We start from the raw sequence: 17,428 nt of genomic DNA, 5'->3' as shown, positions 1-17,428 counted from the left end.
GAAATTAAATGTTGTGTGGCCAGGGCCTCCCATCACATAGACTGTTTGCCTGTTGCAAGTCTTTTGAGTTGATGCCACTTCGGCGACTTGCGTGTCGATGAGGTGGTGGTGGTGGTGGTGGTGGTGGTGGTGATTAGGACAACTTAACACCCAGTTCCTAAGTGGAGGAAATCTCCGACCCAGCCGGGAATCGAACCCGGAACATCAGGAAAGAAGACTGAGATCTAGAAAGTAAGACATCGTCAAATAGATTTCTGAATTTGAATTAACTGTCGAAGATAAATACAGTTCCATAACTGGAGATCAGTTAATGTTGCTGAATATGAACCCAACAAAAGGCTGTTGTCCTGGTAGTTCAGACTGTCCATTTGAGAAAGGAAAACTTGGACAGAATGGATTTAGTAGCAGTTATTGGCCAGATCCGTGGTTTGTGTGTAGGTCCCTGGCTCAGCTGTAGAGTGAGAAGCCATTACACAATGAAACTACAGTTAAATGATTGTAGACATTGAAAAGGAACAGTCACAGAAATTTAAAAATGTATTTGCATTTATAGCTTCGGTATTTTTGAAAAATGGACCAGTGTGCATGCGGAAGCAGAGAAAAGAAAGGTGCTCATAGGAAGTCATAGTTATTCCTGTATATGTATATGGAGACACATTAGGTGCATGAAATAATTAGAAAGCAGTAGCATGAGAACTGTAATAGGTTTGGATGTTCTTCTTCTTCTCCTCTTACTACTACTACTACTATTATTATTATTATTATTATTATTTAGCTAAGCTACAAATTCTTAAAAATAATAACAATGAACTTTTGAACTAAAGTACACTTATGGTGTCCATAGCTCTTGAGCTGCATGCTGAATCTAATGATTTCTTTCAGCAGATGTTACATTGATTACATTTGTTTTTTATACAGAGAGCAGAAAGGAAACTAGATGTTCTTGCAGACTGACCCGTAATGTAGCCCAAGGCCTTGGTTAGGTTGAAAAGTGACAGTTTGATTGTGAGCTGGAGAAGTCATTGGATGTGAATGGGAGAAAACTAGATGTGCTGGTAGACCGACCCATGGGAAAGCCTGAGGTCTAGGTTAAGTTGGAATGTGACTGTTTTGTTGTGAGATGGCAAAACCAACAAATTTCAACACAAAAGTAGATTGGTGTGTAACGTAGCCTGAGATATACATTTGTCATCCTACTTGTAAGTCTTACACTGATTTTCCAAAAATTTTGACAGCGTGGTTAAATTATTACCTAAATAATAGAACAAAATACCAGCTACCTTTATTTACAAATGATTGAAATTGTAAAAGAACATTCTGATTGGCTACCGATAACTGACTCACGATTCCTGATTTTCAGTTCCCGTTGTTCATCATGTGAGTTTTTACCAGTTTCCACCAGCACTGCAACAGTCGCTGACAACATAAGTGTACTTTTACCAGTTTTTGTGTTTTAATGAAATAAGGTAGATGGCGTACTGGCAATTTATAGCATGATTTTTTTGTGTGTTATTTCATTGTGTTTGTTTGAAGGTATTATAAAATGTGGTGTGAATGAGAAGTGCACAAACTGTTACAGGTTAGCGAGTTGTGGGGTATTTTGCGAATAGTGTATCAACTCATTTCAGTGGGGTGAATGTAGTGAAAAGCTAATGTGAAATCTAGCAATTACTCTCCTGTATCTGCAGGACATGTGGTAGGAATAGATCACTAGCAGTTCAGGAATTGAGAATATTATGCTATTCAGGTGTAGTTGGAGGATGCTAGACAATAATTGGACATGCTACAGAGGAGATGGCGGCGAAATGGGAACTGACATTCAGCAATGAGGCCTTAGGAAGAGAATGTACCCTGATAGTTTGCCTTTGAATGTTGATAGCAGATTTAGCCAGCTGTCAGTCATATGGAGAGGAGCTTTCAGTAACTGTAGGGGCAAGTAAGATGAAGGAGACAACTCAAGTTGTTAGGAAACCTAAGTTAAATAGGAACAGTAAAAAGAAGAGGATTCTGCTGGTAGGTAGCAGTCATAGATGTGGTGTAGGCCCACAGTTGCAGGAGACACTAGGTACGGAGTAACAAGTCAGCAATATTTAAAAGCAAGTGGTGGGCTCAGTAAGATGACAGAATACTTGCAGGCTTTGTGTAAGGATTTTACTAAAGAGAATCAGGTACTGACAGTGTGAGAGTTTGAGAATAGTCTTGATAGGGACTGGACTTGTGATGTAGGTGGTGAGTTGGACTGGATTGGTACTCAAACCTGGACTCAGTGGGGAGTATCTGTAGGTTAGTCTGTAGCAGACAAAGTCTACACCTGAATGGGACTGGGAAGGGATCATTGGTGAAGCTTACAAGTGACGGTATAGTAGGTGGATCTGGGGTCGCTGAGGGCCAAATTATGGTGATAACACACAAAAAGAATTATTATTTATTAGAATGTAGCCAGGTTGGAGATATCTTTGCTTGAGGGGGATTCCTTTAATGCTAGATGTTAGTTAAAAAAGTGAGGAATGCAGATCGGAAGAAGCGGTAAGCTTATTTAATAAAAATACTAGGGGGCTTAAAGGTAGAGTAGATGAATTGCTAATAATTATTGACACTGGTATTACTTTTATCTCAGAGCATAATTTACATAGTGAAGAAATGCTAAGGTTTCCTTTGTGTTCTATGTAAGGTACTTGCAGAAGAGAGGTGTGCCCATTTATACCAAGTGTAATGTTTCATTCAAAAGTGTTGACATACCAAAATACTGTAAAGACCAAATATTTGAATGTTGGGCAGGAGAGTCTGGATTTTCAGGAAGAAAATTAGTCTTAGTGGCCACTACAGCTCCCCTGTTCAGACTACAGATTTCCTCTTCAGACTTGATGCTGTGCTAGGCTATGTTCTTAACAAAGACATGAGGTGTTTTTTATGTGGGATTTCAATGTAACATTTGTGATTGATTCCCCAGGGAAAAAAGTGACTGGATTCGCTTATATCATACAGCCTAGCACGGACAATATACATTCCAATTGGAATTCAAGGAAACAGCTGCATGACCATAGACAATATCTTCATAGATTACTCTCTAGTTGATGGGCACAGTGTGAGACAAATTAGTAATGGCCTGTCATATGATGATGCACACCTAGTAACATTGAAAGGAATCAAGGCAGATCCATATCCCAAAGTCATAAACAAAATATTGAGAGATGAGAGTCCTCTTGCACTGCAGACATTTGAAGCCAGTCTTGAAGTAGTAGTCTACATACATACAAATTATGACAAATATAATACATTTCTTCAAACTCGTATCACTTTCTTTGATGTCTCATTCCCATTTTAAAAATGCAGGCAGGTATGTAGTGTTAACATTAGCAATTGATTTTGATAAATAATGGCACTAGACTACTGTGCAGGTCATTTGTGGAAGAGATATCAGGGCAGAATGTGGGTGCTCGACATGTGAAACCTCTTTTGTGTGAGAATTAAACTTTTACTGATCCACCAACATTGTGCGAAATATTTAATAATAATTTTATGTAAGTAGTCAGCAGTTTAAATCAAAATTTTCTTTGCACAGCTAAATATACAAAACTCTTGAAATCTGGTGTTTGAAGGCAAATACAGCACATACACGGGAAACAAGCAGAGATGAAAATTGAATCAATTATTAAATCTTTTAAGACAACATTCTCATGAGTATGATAAAATTTTCAAGTAGGTATATGAAGATCAGTGTGCCCTATGTTAGTTCTGTACTCAGTCATGTCTATGATGTGTCCTGGCGGATTGAAAGTCATTTATAAAACAGGTAGAAGAAATAATGTAGACTATTGGCCAATTTCTTTGTTGGCAGTGTTTTCAAAAGTTTTTGAGAAAGAATAGTATAACGTTGTTGTGGCAGATCTCATAATTTGCTGCTAGACTCAGAGTTTAGCTTCTGGGAGTATACACAGAGATTGCAATTTATTCTTTTGTATGTGAGGCACTGGGAGGGCTGAATGATGTGTTAGTACAGTAGGTATGTTCCCCAATTTAACAAAAGCATTTGATTGTGTGTGTATCAAGCAATACTTTTGCTGAGCTGTTTGGAGGGCCCAGCCCATAACTTTCCAAACGTTCTCAGTTGGGGAGAGACCCTGCGACCTTACTGGTCAAGGTAGGGTTTGACAACTGATAGAAATGTTCAGTATGCATGGGCAAGCATTATCTTGCTGAAAATGTTAAGCCCAGGATGGGTTGCCATGAAGGATAACAAAATGGGATGTAGAATATCATTGACATACTGCTGTGCTGTGAGGCTGCCACAGATGACAACCAAAGAGCTCCTGCTATCAAAAGAAATAGCACCCCAGACCATCACTCCTGGTTGTCGGACCACATGGTGACAACAATCAGGATGGTATCCCATTGCTGTCTGAGGCATCCCCAGACAAGTCTTCATTGCCATCAGAGCTCAGTTTGAAGTGGGACTCATCACTGAAGATAATTCTTTTCGAGTCAATGAGATTCCAGGCCGAAGACGTATTTGGAGACACTCTGGACAACAGTGGGATACCAACGTGACATTCGCCTGCCCCACTGCCTGATATCCAGAAATGGATGGTCTGAGGTAGCGTTTCTTTCTGTAGCAGGACCCCTTTGGTTGTCATCTGCAGCTTCCTTACACCACAGCGGTATGTCGACAACATTCTACAACCCATTTTATTGCCCTTTATGGCAAGCCATCCTGGGCTCACATTTCTGCAAGATAATGACTACTCGTACACAACGAGAGCTTCTACTGCTTGTCTTCTTGCTTGCATACCCTACCTCGGCCAGCAACGTCGTCAGATCTCTTCCCAGTTGAGGATGTATATGGAGCATTATGGCCCTCCAACCAGCTCAGGTTTTGATGATCTAACGTGTCAATTGGACAGAATTTGGCACGATATCCTTCAGAATGACATCTAAGTAAACTTATCGATCAATGCAAAGCAGAAAACTGCTTGCATAAAGGCGAAAGGTGGACCAACATGTTATTGACTTGCTCAGTATGAAGCTCTTTCTGTTGAATAAGTTGTCCAATTTTTCTGAAATTATAATCATTTGTTTGTCATTACGTGTACATCTACCAATTTCCATCCCATTCGCATAATTCCTTTGTTGTGGATGATTTTTTTGTGTCTTTAATATATAGTTTATAATTGATGTAGCTAATACAGTATTCAGTAACATTAGCACACGGTTTTCAGAGATCAGATTAATGTTTAGCTGCAACACAACTTAATGCTTTCAGTTTTTGACGTGGAACAGTCATAAAAGTGAAATTTTTTATTCCAAGGTGGTTAAACAGTCGAAGTCAAACATTTTCAATTCTTAGGACCGAGGTTAGGCAGAAGGCTTTCTTGGTAGTATGACATTGAAGATCTTGTGCAGAAAATGGATGCTGTTATCTTCACTGTTAGAATGATCTCCACGTGAAGGCTTGTTTACTTTGCTTACTTCCTTCCTGTTATTTTCTACAGTGTTACATTCTGAGGCAACTGTCTTTCGCTAAAAGTACACTCATGCCAAATTAGGGTGGCAAGACTGACCTGCAATATCATTTCGTGAACTTTGTGTAGGTCGTTGTTCAGGTAAGTCTCTCAAGATTCTAACTCTGCCCTCCCTGTACATATATTCCATGATGGGATTTGTTATTGACAATACTGACTCATACAAAAGAAACTGCAACATTCATTCAGTGAACATAGTATCAGTTAACATAAAAGTGAATCAAAATTAAGTGCAGTAACTGAAGAGTGGAAATGAAAAATGTTCTAAGTGCCAAACCAAGCATTTGACAGGAGAATGAAAACTGTATATAAACGATTTGCATCCAAAAATTGAGAAGGTATTCTGATACCATAGGATTATGCTGCTCACCACATCACTGCAAAAAATAATGAGACACATTAAAAAAAGTAAATACTTTATCAAGAACATTCCAAGTCCCATACCAGGAAACTGATGCCAATACAATAAGGAAGTTTTTACGAGTTGATTCTTGCAAAGAAGAAAGCAGTGACTAACCACTGTTAATAATTCTATATTCACACAGATAGCACTGTAATCACTTTCTAACCACCATGTTCATCTTCAGATGGCATGTCACATTTCTGTTACAGGATGTCAACAGGTCATCAAAGTCACGAAAAAGTAATGAAAATTAACGGGTGGTCAGACATTTCCTTATAAAACTTTTGTAAATAATCTCATTTTAAAAGGTGTTAGGTACGATCTGAGTAAAATTGATCTGCTAGCCAAACATTTCCCATCCCACATTAGTAGTACTTGCAAGGTGTAACTTAGCATCTGTTGAGTGGAGGAACTGGGAAGCGTACACAAGTTTGATGCAGGAAGAAATGGAGTGCTGGGGGGAAGGGGGGGATGACATGCATTGTGATGTAGAAATTGAGGTCACTGTTTGTTTGACATACACTCCTGGAAATTGAAATAAGAACACCGTGAATCCATTGTCCCAGGAAGGGGAAACTTTATTGACACATTCCTGGGGTCAGATACATCACATGATCACACTGACAGAACCACAGGCACATAGACACAGGCAACAGAGCATGCACAATGTCGGCACTAGTACAGTGTATATCCACCTTTCGCAGCAATGCAGGCTGCTATTCTCCCATGGAGACGATCGTAGAGATGCTGGATGTAGTCCTGTGGAACGGCTTGCCATGCCATTTCCACCTGGCGCCTCAGTTGGACCAGCGTTCGTGCTGGACGTGCAGACCGCGTGAGACGACGCTTCATCCAGTCCCAAACATGCTCAATGGGGGACAGATCCGGAGATCTTGCTGGCCAGGGTAGTTGACTTACACCTTCTAGAGCACGTTGGGTGGCACGGGATACGTGCGGACGTGCATTGTCCTGTTGGAACAGCAAGTTCCCTTGCCGGTCTAGGAATGGTAGAACGATGGGTTCGATGACGGTTTGGATGTACCGTGCACTATTCAGTGTCCCCTCGACGATCACCAGTGGTGTACGGCCAGTGTAGGAGATCGCTCCCCACACCATGATGCCGGGTGTTGGCCCTGTGTGCCTCGGTCGTATGCAGTCCTGATTGTGGCGCTCACCTGCACGGCGCCAAACATGCATACGACCATCATTGGCACCAAGGCAGAAGCGACTCTCATCGCTGAAGACGACACGTCTCCATTCGTCCCTCCATTCACGCCTGTCGCGACACCACTGGAGGCGGGCTGCACGATGTTGGGGAGTGAGCGGAAGACGGCCTAACGGTGTGCGGGACCGTAGCCCAGCTTCATGGAGACGGTTGCGAATGGTCCTCGCCGATACCCCAGGAGCAACAGTGTCCCTAATTTGCTGGGAAGTGGCGGTGCGGTCCCCTACGGCACTGCGTAGGATCCTACGGTCTTGGCGTGCATCCGTGCGTCGCTGCGGTCCGGTCCCAGGTCGACGGGCACGTACACCTTCCGCCGACCACTGGCGACAACATCGATGTACTGTGGAGACCTCACGCCCCACGTGTTGAGCAATTCGACGGTACGTCCACCCGGCCTCCCGCATGCCCACTATACGCCCTCGCTCAAAGTCCGTCAACTGCACATACGGTTCACGTCCACGCTGTCGCGGCATGCTACCAGTGTTAAAGACTGCGATGGAGCTCCGTATGCCACGGCAAACTGGCTGACACTGACGGCGGCGGTGCACAAATGCTGCGCAGCTAGCGCCATTCGACGGCCAACACCGCGGTTCCTGGTGTGTCCGCTGTGCCGTGCGTGTGATCATTGCTTGTACAGCCCTCTCGCAGTGTCCGGAGCAAGTATGGTGGGTCTGACACACCGGTGTCAATGTGTTCTTTTTTCCATTTCCAGGAGTGTATTTAATAACAAAAAACAATGGAAAAAGTGCAACAAAATATGGATAGTGACAGCACAGTCCAGTGACAAAGCAGACAGCAATGCAGCCAACACTGGTTAATAATACACTTTCTTCTTCTTCTTCATCATCTTTTTTATGCCACATCAGATTTCAGTTTGTTATACCATACAATTAGTATAATAATATTAAGTTATTTTTGGTGTTGTTTACATTAGTTGTTGGCTGTTTTTCTCCGCAACAACTAATGTAAACAACAGTAAATGTAATATAAATGTCAACAGCCATCTGAAGGTGAACCTGTCATTTGGAAACTGGTGCCGACACTGTTTGTGTAAATAAACAGTATTATTTACAATGGCTGTTTGCTGCATTCTTCTTCACATTAATTAACTTGTATTTTGTGCACAGTCACAGTCTCAAAAATGTCTGTTTTTGACATAATTTTTATAATACAAGTACACAAATACAGCATTAAGTTTTTTACTGGTACAACTCTATCTGACAAAAACCACTTCTCATATCTTTTAAATTTTGGAACTCCAGAGGAAAATATAGCTTGGCACAAAGACCATGCACCATCTATCGACAAGTGTTTGAAATACTTGCCCAATGGTTTGGCACCTGGATCAAGCCTAGGGACATGCAACAGAGTACCAAGAAACCAATAGTCTTGAAAAACCATTCACAAAACTGGTGCTTGGCTGATCCTTTGACAGTTGAATATAGCTCCTCCATGGGCATAGATGCTGTAGTGTCGGTAGCTGGACCGACACCGTGGAGTTGATTGCTGAAAAAGAAAGCTAGACTAACGCTGTGGCCGATAGTGCACGCACGGCATAAAGCAGACGGGCGTGAAGTCTGGAACATGAGAACTTATAAATGAATAAGAAGAAAAGTATGTAGATGCTTATTACTTATCTTTTTATTATTCCTTGGAATACATCTCTCTTGAATACTCGTAAGCTATAGGCAGTGATACAAATGGCGCCTTGCTAGTTCGTTGCCATTAACTTAGCTGATGGCTATTCTGTCTCTCGGCTAATGAGAGAGAAAGGCTTCGTACAACTGGGCGGTAGCTTGGTTCTCGTACAACTGGGCGGTAGCTTGGTTCTCGTACAACTGGGGTCGAGTCCACTCTCGTATCACGAGACCTGCCTTGGTGGTGGCGCTAGGTCTGCGATCACAGTGGCGACACGCGGGTCCGACATGTACTACATGGACCGCGGCCGATTTAAACTACCACCTAGCAAGTGTGGTGTCTGGCGGTGACACCACAGATGCAGTCACTGATTCTGTTAGGAAGTGTGTTGTATGCTCTGCTACCATGAGTTGGCCCAGAGCTGTTGTAACTGGCCTTCAGTACAATGGATATTGGCTCTGTAATGCGGTTGATCACCAGTTTTGTTCCACACGTTTTCTGTTGAATACATATTGTGGGATCTTGCTGGCCAATGGAATACCCCCACATTGTGTAACAGTTCATAAAGACATGTGATGCGTCAGTAAGTGTTATACTGTGGAAAGATAGCATCAAGATATGTCTCATGAGAATACAGTATGTGTCATGTACAGTTGTGCCACCATAGTTTCCCAAATTCACTACTGGCCATTAAAATTGCTACACCACGAAGATGATGTGCTACAGATGCAAAATTTAACCGACAGGAAGAAGATGCTGTGATATGCTAATGGTTAGCTTTTCAGAGCATTCACACAAGGTTGGCACCGGTGGCGACACCTACAACGTGCTGACATGAGGAAAGTTTCCAACCAATTTCTCATACACAAATAGCTGTTGACTGGCGTTGCCTGGTAAAACGTTGTTGTGATGCCTCATGTAAGGAGGAGAAACGAGTACCATCACGTTTCTGACTTTGATAAAGGTCGGATTGTAGCCTATCACAATTGCGGTTTATCGTATCGCCACATTGCTGCCTGTGATGGTCGAGATCCAATGACTGTTACCAGAATATGGAGTTGGTGGGTTCAGAAGGGTAATACGGAACGTCGTGCTGGATCCCAATGGCCTCGTATCACTAGCTGTCGAGGTGACGGGCATCTTATCTGCATGGCTGTAACGGATTGTGCAGCCACGTCTCGATCCCTGAGTCAACAGATGGGGACGTTTGCAAGACAATAACCACCTGCATGAACAGCTCGACGACGTTTGCAGCAGCATGGACCATCAGCTCGGAGACCATGGCTGCAGTTACCCTTGACACTCCATCACAGACAGGAGCGCCTACGATGGTGTACTCAACGACGAACCTGGGTGCACGAATGGCAAAACATCATTTTTTCGGATGAATCCAGGTTCTGTGTTCAGCATCATGATGGTCACATCCGTGTTTGTCGACATTACAGTGAACGCACATTGGAAGCATGTATTCATCATCGCCATACTGGCGTATCACCCGGCGTGATGGTATGGGGTGCCATTGGTTACACGTCTCGGTCACCTCTTGTTCGCATTGACAGCACTTTGAACAGTGGACGTTACATTTCAAATGTGTTACAACCCGTGGCTCTACCCTTCATTCGTTCCCTGTGAAATCCTGCATTTCAGCAGGATAATGCACGACCGCATGTTGCAGGTCCTGTACAGGACTTTCTGGATACAGAAAATGTTCAACTGCTGCCCTGGCCAGCACATGCTCCAGATCTCTCACCAATTGAAAATGTCTGGTCAATGGTGGCCTTGCAACTGGCTCATCACAATACGCCAGTCACTACTCTTGATGAACTGTGGTATCGTGTTGAAGCTGCATGGGCAGCTGTACCTGTACACCAAGCTCTGTTTGACTCAATGCCCAGGCGTATCAAGGCCGTTATTACGGCCAGAGGTGGTTGGTCTGGGTATTGATTGCTCAGGATCTATGCACGCAAATTGCGTGAAAATGTAATCACATGTCAGTTCTAACATAATATATTTGTCCAGTGAATACCCGTTTATCATCTGCTTTTCTTTTTGGTGTAGCAATTTTAATGGCCAGCTATGACGTGAACTTATACATGATGGATTCCCACACTATGACACTAGGGTTAACACTGGCGTGTGTCTCCAAAACATTGGCAGAATGTGTCCCCTCACATCAGGTCACCAATACTTGCAGATGACAGTCATCCAATGTAGTTCAGCACCAAACCAAATATCATCATGGGAAATGGTGTGACACCACCCTTCAGCCTTTCATGTTTCCCAGATACAGCACCACTTTAAATGACACTATTGTGGCCCCTGGCAAATGGTACAGGATGTCATGGAATTATTATATAAATTCGATTACACGTGCCTGAATGGCTGATGCAGATATGAAGGGGCTGTGAGGTACAAACAATACAGCAATCCTCCTTTGACGGGGTCAGGCTTGGATCAGCTAGAGTCGTGACAATGCCTGTGATATTCACCACAACTCCACTCTGTCCAATATGAGACCTCTGCACGTGCCACACTCCTGGATATTGTTTAATTTGATCGACTGACTGTATGCAGACACACTATGATGTCCTTTCCATTTCCTGTCCAGTTCTTGTAAGATTGACTCACAAGCCCATGTGGTATCCTCCATGATTCTTAGTATTACTTACTATCTGTCTGATGCAGTGCATGCCCATTATATACCCTGTTGGGGTGATGACATGGTAAAACAACAGTGCACTCTGGTGGCTGTTCTAGTTATCATAGATCAATCCATCTCTAATCATTCATATATCTGCTGATGGTATGTATGTGTCTACATTGGATCATTCCATTTGGTGCTCAATGCTTTTGTTAATTAGTTCAGGATGTTTGTAGTGTCTTTTCCCTTCTGGCACTGGTTAAACATATTTCCATCCAGACAATTGGTGGTTACAAAGTATTAACCATTATCATTAATGTTAGGGAATTGAACTATTGCTTGGGCTAATTAAAAATTTGGCATTGATGATGGAATAAAATGCCATGTAGAGCAGGATGTCAATACTGTGCAGATTTGGAGTGTCTTATGCACTATCAGTCTTTTCAGTAATCATTTGCATGCATTCAGAGCAAAAAATGTTGCTGACTTGTAATTTTCTGGTAAACAATAGATTACTGGGTATTTTAGTACTCAAATATATCCTAATTAGGCATTAATGTCTTTCATCATAGAGCACAAATATATTTTAATTATTTTTTCTAGACAGCAGAGTGCCTAATTAGATCCATTGATGTTGTGGACCATTGACATTTTCATTGTAAGAGATGGGCACCAAATATGTCACAATGGAGTGTTGCAAAGACCATCTTTTGAATATCTTTTTCTTCACACAGTACATTGGTATTACAAATGTTAATATTGCAAAACTTGTGTTTTCAGAGAATGTTTTGGCAATTATGCATTAGGTCTGCACTATTTCATAATGTCTTACATTTTTTGTGTTGTTAATAATTATCATTGTCAGAAATATTTACAATGTTGATGAGGTACTGAACAATTAAATGTTTTCACAGTTGGGTGCAGCATGAATTAGTACAGGCAGAATACTGGCATGATCCACTGAACGAAGAAGAGTATCGCCAGAGAAGTATCTTCCTGGCTGACATAAACAATGAACGACAACTGAACGAGACCTACAGAACTAATTTACTGAAGCTAAAGAACCTTATCCTGGTGCGCTTTAACAATGACACAATTGTGGAGCCCCGAGAGACAGAATGGTTTGGCTTCTATCGTCCAGGACAGGCCAAAGAAGTGTACTCGTTGAGGGAGAGCCCACTGTACATTGAGGTAAGCCTGATACATGCACTGTTGCAGGATATTACAAAGAGTAAGAATTTGATTTCACTTGTAACAGGTACACAGTTTCAACTAAATAGTTTCTGAATTTCATAATACTTTAGGTATTACATGCTGTAGTTCTTGTTAAGCCCTTCCCCTGAAGCATATGAGAGCGGTTCATAAAGCTCATGTGTTTAAAGACAGAAGTTATTGCTAAACCAACTTGGTGTTGTTACTGTGTGTCACCATCTGGCATATAACGCTAAAATAAAAATTACAAAATTCATAAGTGAGTTTGGATTTTGCAGCCATTTTAGTAAAATGCATTTCATGATTTTTCTGAGACAAAAGAAGTGCAGTATCATTCAGTGATTTATGTTTTGTTTTTGCATGGGAAAACGTGACAAGATGAAGGGAAAGTTGGAGGCTGTTTATAGTGACACTTTGTCATCTACATCTACATCTACATTTATACTCCACAAGCCACCCAACGGTGTGTGGCGGAGGGCACTTTACGTGCCACTGTCATTACCTCCCTTTCCTGTTCCAGTCGCGTATGGTTCGCGGGAAGAACGACTGTCTGAAAGCCTCCGTGCGCGCTCTAAGTGCACGTTCAGTGACAACAGTTACATAATGGTTCAACAAATTTAAACGGAATCAAACATCAGCTTTTGATGAGAATCACACAGAATGTTGAGCATATGAACTGAGAAATAATTGATGTAGTCCATTACATCATTTTTCCTAATTATTGACCAAGGGTACACAAAGTAGCGAAAGTCATAGATTTGTTGCCAGGAATGGCAGTTAATAATTTATATGGTAGTTGGCCATGAAAAAATTATGAGCACGATGTGTACTGCTGTTGTTGAGTGAACAACAGATATGGCTTTCAATACAAAGAACTTTTTGTGTCAAGTTGTCACTGTTTATGATACCTGAATTCATCATTATACCCCAGAAACCAACCAGCAATCAAGTCAATGGATTGTATATGGTGAATCTGCTCCAAAGACGGTGAAGACATTCCCACCAGCTGGACAGAATATGTTTGGCAAGGATTTCTTGTGATGTAAATCATGACAGTCCTAGAATAACAAGAAATTATTGGTGAGCAATACTACAACCATTTCAACATGGGTCGGTGAAGTATTCAGCGTAGATGACCACACACACACACACACACACACACACACAGAGAGAGAGAGAGAGAGAGAGAGAGAGAGAGAGAGAGCGAGAGAGAGCGCTACACACCTAGAGGTTGTAAACAGTAACTGTTTACAATGTACCACAGAGGTGTTAGGAGAAGTGAAGATGAACAATTTGATGTAAGGCACCTGTGGTCTGTCAGTCTGGGAATCAGCTTCAGACCTAGAAAACTACCTAATTTACAATGCACATATGCCACGCAAGGTTGTTAGTATCATCTCACCCTCTTTTCCGCAGCTCGAGGTCTAGTGGTTAGCATTGCAGCCTCTGGATCAGGGGTCTCAGGTTTCATTCCCGGCCAGGTCAGGGATTTTCTCTACCTGAGAACTGGGTGTTTGTGTTGTCTTCATCATTCAGGAAAATAGTGAGACTGGGCAGTGAAAAGATTGGAAATTTGTAAGGGCGCCGATAACCACACTGTTGAGTGACCCAAAAATCAAAATCAGCTTCTCACCCTGCCAGCTGCCAGCTTTTGTTAACATTAATTCGTTAATATTTCCTGTGAGGGTAATGAAAGTAGAATACTTTTGAACATATTATGGAAAAACTAATTAGGTTTCAAATTCCATCTAAACTTAACCATTACAAGCACGGTAGTCTCGTAGTAAGAAGGCAAGAGAAACAAAAGATGTAACTATTAATTTTATGTGCTTAAAATCCACAAAATTGCGAGATACAAAGTTACACGAACACCAGTTTCACAATTTTAAATGCACAACTAAGCCAGGGGCATAAAAGGGTGAGAAGACCTTGTAAAATTTCTCCCTTGGGTGGCTTTTTTTGTTCAATTTAAGGATGTTTCTCCAACTTATTAGACCACAAGTGTCTTATATTTATTTGTTCATCTCAGTATCCCCTACACCACTGTGATATGTTGTAAAGTTATTATTTACACCATATATAGGTTTATACAACCAACTAGCTTCACTAGAATCTCAGGAAGTCATGGGTCATTTTGAAAGAATGACACTGTTCTGGTCCATTGGTGTACTTGCATTAAAGAAACCTGGTGTTGCATTTCATTTTAATCTGTTGTTGCAAGTGTCACAAATGTCTGGCGATTAGAAGCAGTTATCTGTGTTTCCTTAGCAATGGAAAGGCAGCTGGACCTGATTGGACATCTGTGATATTCTGTACAAATTATGCATAAGAACTTTCTAATGTTATAGCAACAGTTTATTTTGGGTTGCTGGAGCAACAAACAATACTAAGAAATTAGAAAGGCGATTCATTCCCATTTTCAGGAATGGTTGTAGGACAGGTACACACAATTATAGCCCTATATTACTGACATCTGTCTGTTGTAGACTTTCACACCACATTTTTGTTTATGTGTTGTGCTCTTGTTGGAGAATGAAAGTCAGCTCTATAGTTATCAACATCGATTCTATAAAGAGAGATCTTGTGAAACCTGGCTTGCTGTGTTCATCCATGTGATACAGGGTACCTCATAATTGGCACCATGCCTTAGAAACAGTGGCCCTTAATACACACATTCCATCTGGATAACAACTTGATTTACTGTCTACCAATATCAATCTGTGCTGCTGATCATCTTCAGGCCTCGGTTGGAACAAAAAGAAAGTTACAATGATTTTACAGAAGTGCAATATTATGAACACTTGTCTCGTAGTGGAAATAACACCAAAATATTATGAACACTACACGCACAAATGGCACCACAAAGTGGAGTTTTGTCAACAGCTGTTTGAAACTAATGTAAAAAAAATGTGACAGTGAAAAATTTTTTTATAGTTACATGACATAAGTCATATAGGAGTATGTTAAAACAGTATAAAACTATATCTTCATGTATAATTAAATAAAAAAGAAAAATTAATAAAAAAATCAGACTTACAGGAGACACTAATTTAGTACATTTCAGCATAAGTGATGCATCATACTTTAATACATTTAAAAAAAAAGTTATAAACTTACTGACAGCACCCTGTGCATCATACATTTTTGTTGTTTACATATTTTAAAAAACCAGGGGAAAATATCTTAGACCAAGAATGTGCCTTCATTTTAATATACAGGGTGAGTCACTAACTATTGCCACAAAAAAAAACTCCAAACGTATGATAGGAGCTGAAAAGTTTGTGGGACAGAAGTTGCATGGGACAATGGGGGCCATAATATGACATTGGTTTTTTGTTGCTAGGTGGGGTCACTGCAGAGATATGAAGGTCAGCTTTGTTTTTTTAAATGGGATGCTACAGTTTGGTACTTATTTTCTGATAGTGGCTATTGAGACGAACCCAATTGTGTGTAACAGTAAGGTCTTTGAAGGTCAACGAAGGTCAAAAAGGTGGCATAACATCCATTTACAGAAGGTGTTTGAAGTGATGACCATTGGTATCAATGCAGTGCTACAGTTTTCCTATCATGGATTGAGTGGTATTCCTTATCACATTGAGAGATATTCCTTAGCACATTATGCTCTGACAATTCTCACTCGCATATCTTCAGATGTAGTAGGAACATCTTTATAAACAATCTCTTTTACGAAATCCCACAAGAAAAAGTCCAGAGGCATCAAGTCTGGTGAATGAGCCGGCCACAACACATCTCCTCTGCATTCAATCCAACGATTTGGGAATTGTCTCTGCAACACATTTGTAGCCATCAGCAAAAAATGTGCTGGACATCCATCGTGTTGATACCACATTCTGTTCCTTGATCCTAAATGTATTTCTTCCAATAACAAACCTAATGTTTCTTGCAGGAATGTGGTGTACTTCCTACCAATAAGATTTCCTTTGATGAAATAGGGGTCTATAATTCTGTCCTCCAGAATCCCACACAATACGTTCAGCGACCATGGTTTTTGGTCTGCAACTTGCCGCAGCCAGCATGGATTTTCAGTTGCCCAATAGTGCATGTTATGCAAATTAACATTTCTATAGTTTGTGAATGTAGTCTCATCAGTCTGTGAATGTAGTCTGTCTAAATAAAATCAAATTAATAAATCTGTCATCCCTCTGAATCTGAAGTTGAGCCCATCAGCAGAATTCAATGTGACGCATACACTCTGTACCAGTTAATTTTTGATGGAGACTGATATGGTAAGGATGATACTTATGGCAATGCAGAAAACAAACAACACTACTCTGGCTCATGGCAGATTCCTTTGCGATTTGACGCGAACTAACACAAGGATCTCAAACCACAGCGGCAAGAGTGCCAATTTCTGTTTCCTCGTTAGTAACTTTCTTTTGCTGAATATGTTTCCGATGCGATAAAGATCCAGTTGTTCCCAATTTATCATACTCATATTTAAATGTACGAAGTGAAAGGTGAGTGTATTGAGGATATCTTTCAGCGTATAAGTCTCTAGCTCTCACTGAATTTCGTTGGCATTCTCCTTAAATGAGAAACATATCGACTTGATCTTCGAAGGAATAGACGGAATGCATCATTCACATTCGCTTGATTTGACGATACTGATCTTACCATTCCTATTTGTGTTATATTGCAAAACTGTTGAATGGTGTTTACATGTCAATGGCACGTTAGATGGATACGCTGTATTGGCGAATATTTACTATTTGCACGATATACAAGAGAGAATTGTCAGAGCATGTGCTGTAATAAGTGTCGAAGTGATA

The 17,428-nt window shown here is 41.1% G+C and overlaps 1 protein-coding gene across 1 annotated transcript in view; it reads left to right on the top strand.

Moving 5' to 3' along the window:
• LOC124789917 (palmitoyl-protein thioesterase 1) overlaps positions 1 to 17,428 on the top strand; it is a 53,412-nt gene that overhangs the window by 23,241 nt on the left and 12,743 nt on the right. Inside the window, exon 5 of the mRNA XM_047257436.1 lies at positions 12,341 to 12,617. Within this exon, the coding sequence (XP_047113392.1) occupies positions 12,341 to 12,617 (277 nt within the window). The remainder of the gene's footprint in view (positions 1 to 12,340; positions 12,618 to 17,428) is intronic.

This window comes from Schistocerca piceifrons, chromosome 3 (genome assembly GCF_021461385.2).
Source record: "Schistocerca piceifrons isolate TAMUIC-IGC-003096 chromosome 3, iqSchPice1.1, whole genome shotgun sequence".
NCBI classification, from domain to species: Eukaryota; Metazoa; Arthropoda; class Insecta; order Orthoptera; family Acrididae; genus Schistocerca; species Schistocerca piceifrons.
This window is presented reverse-complemented; position numbering and strand designations above follow the sequence as displayed.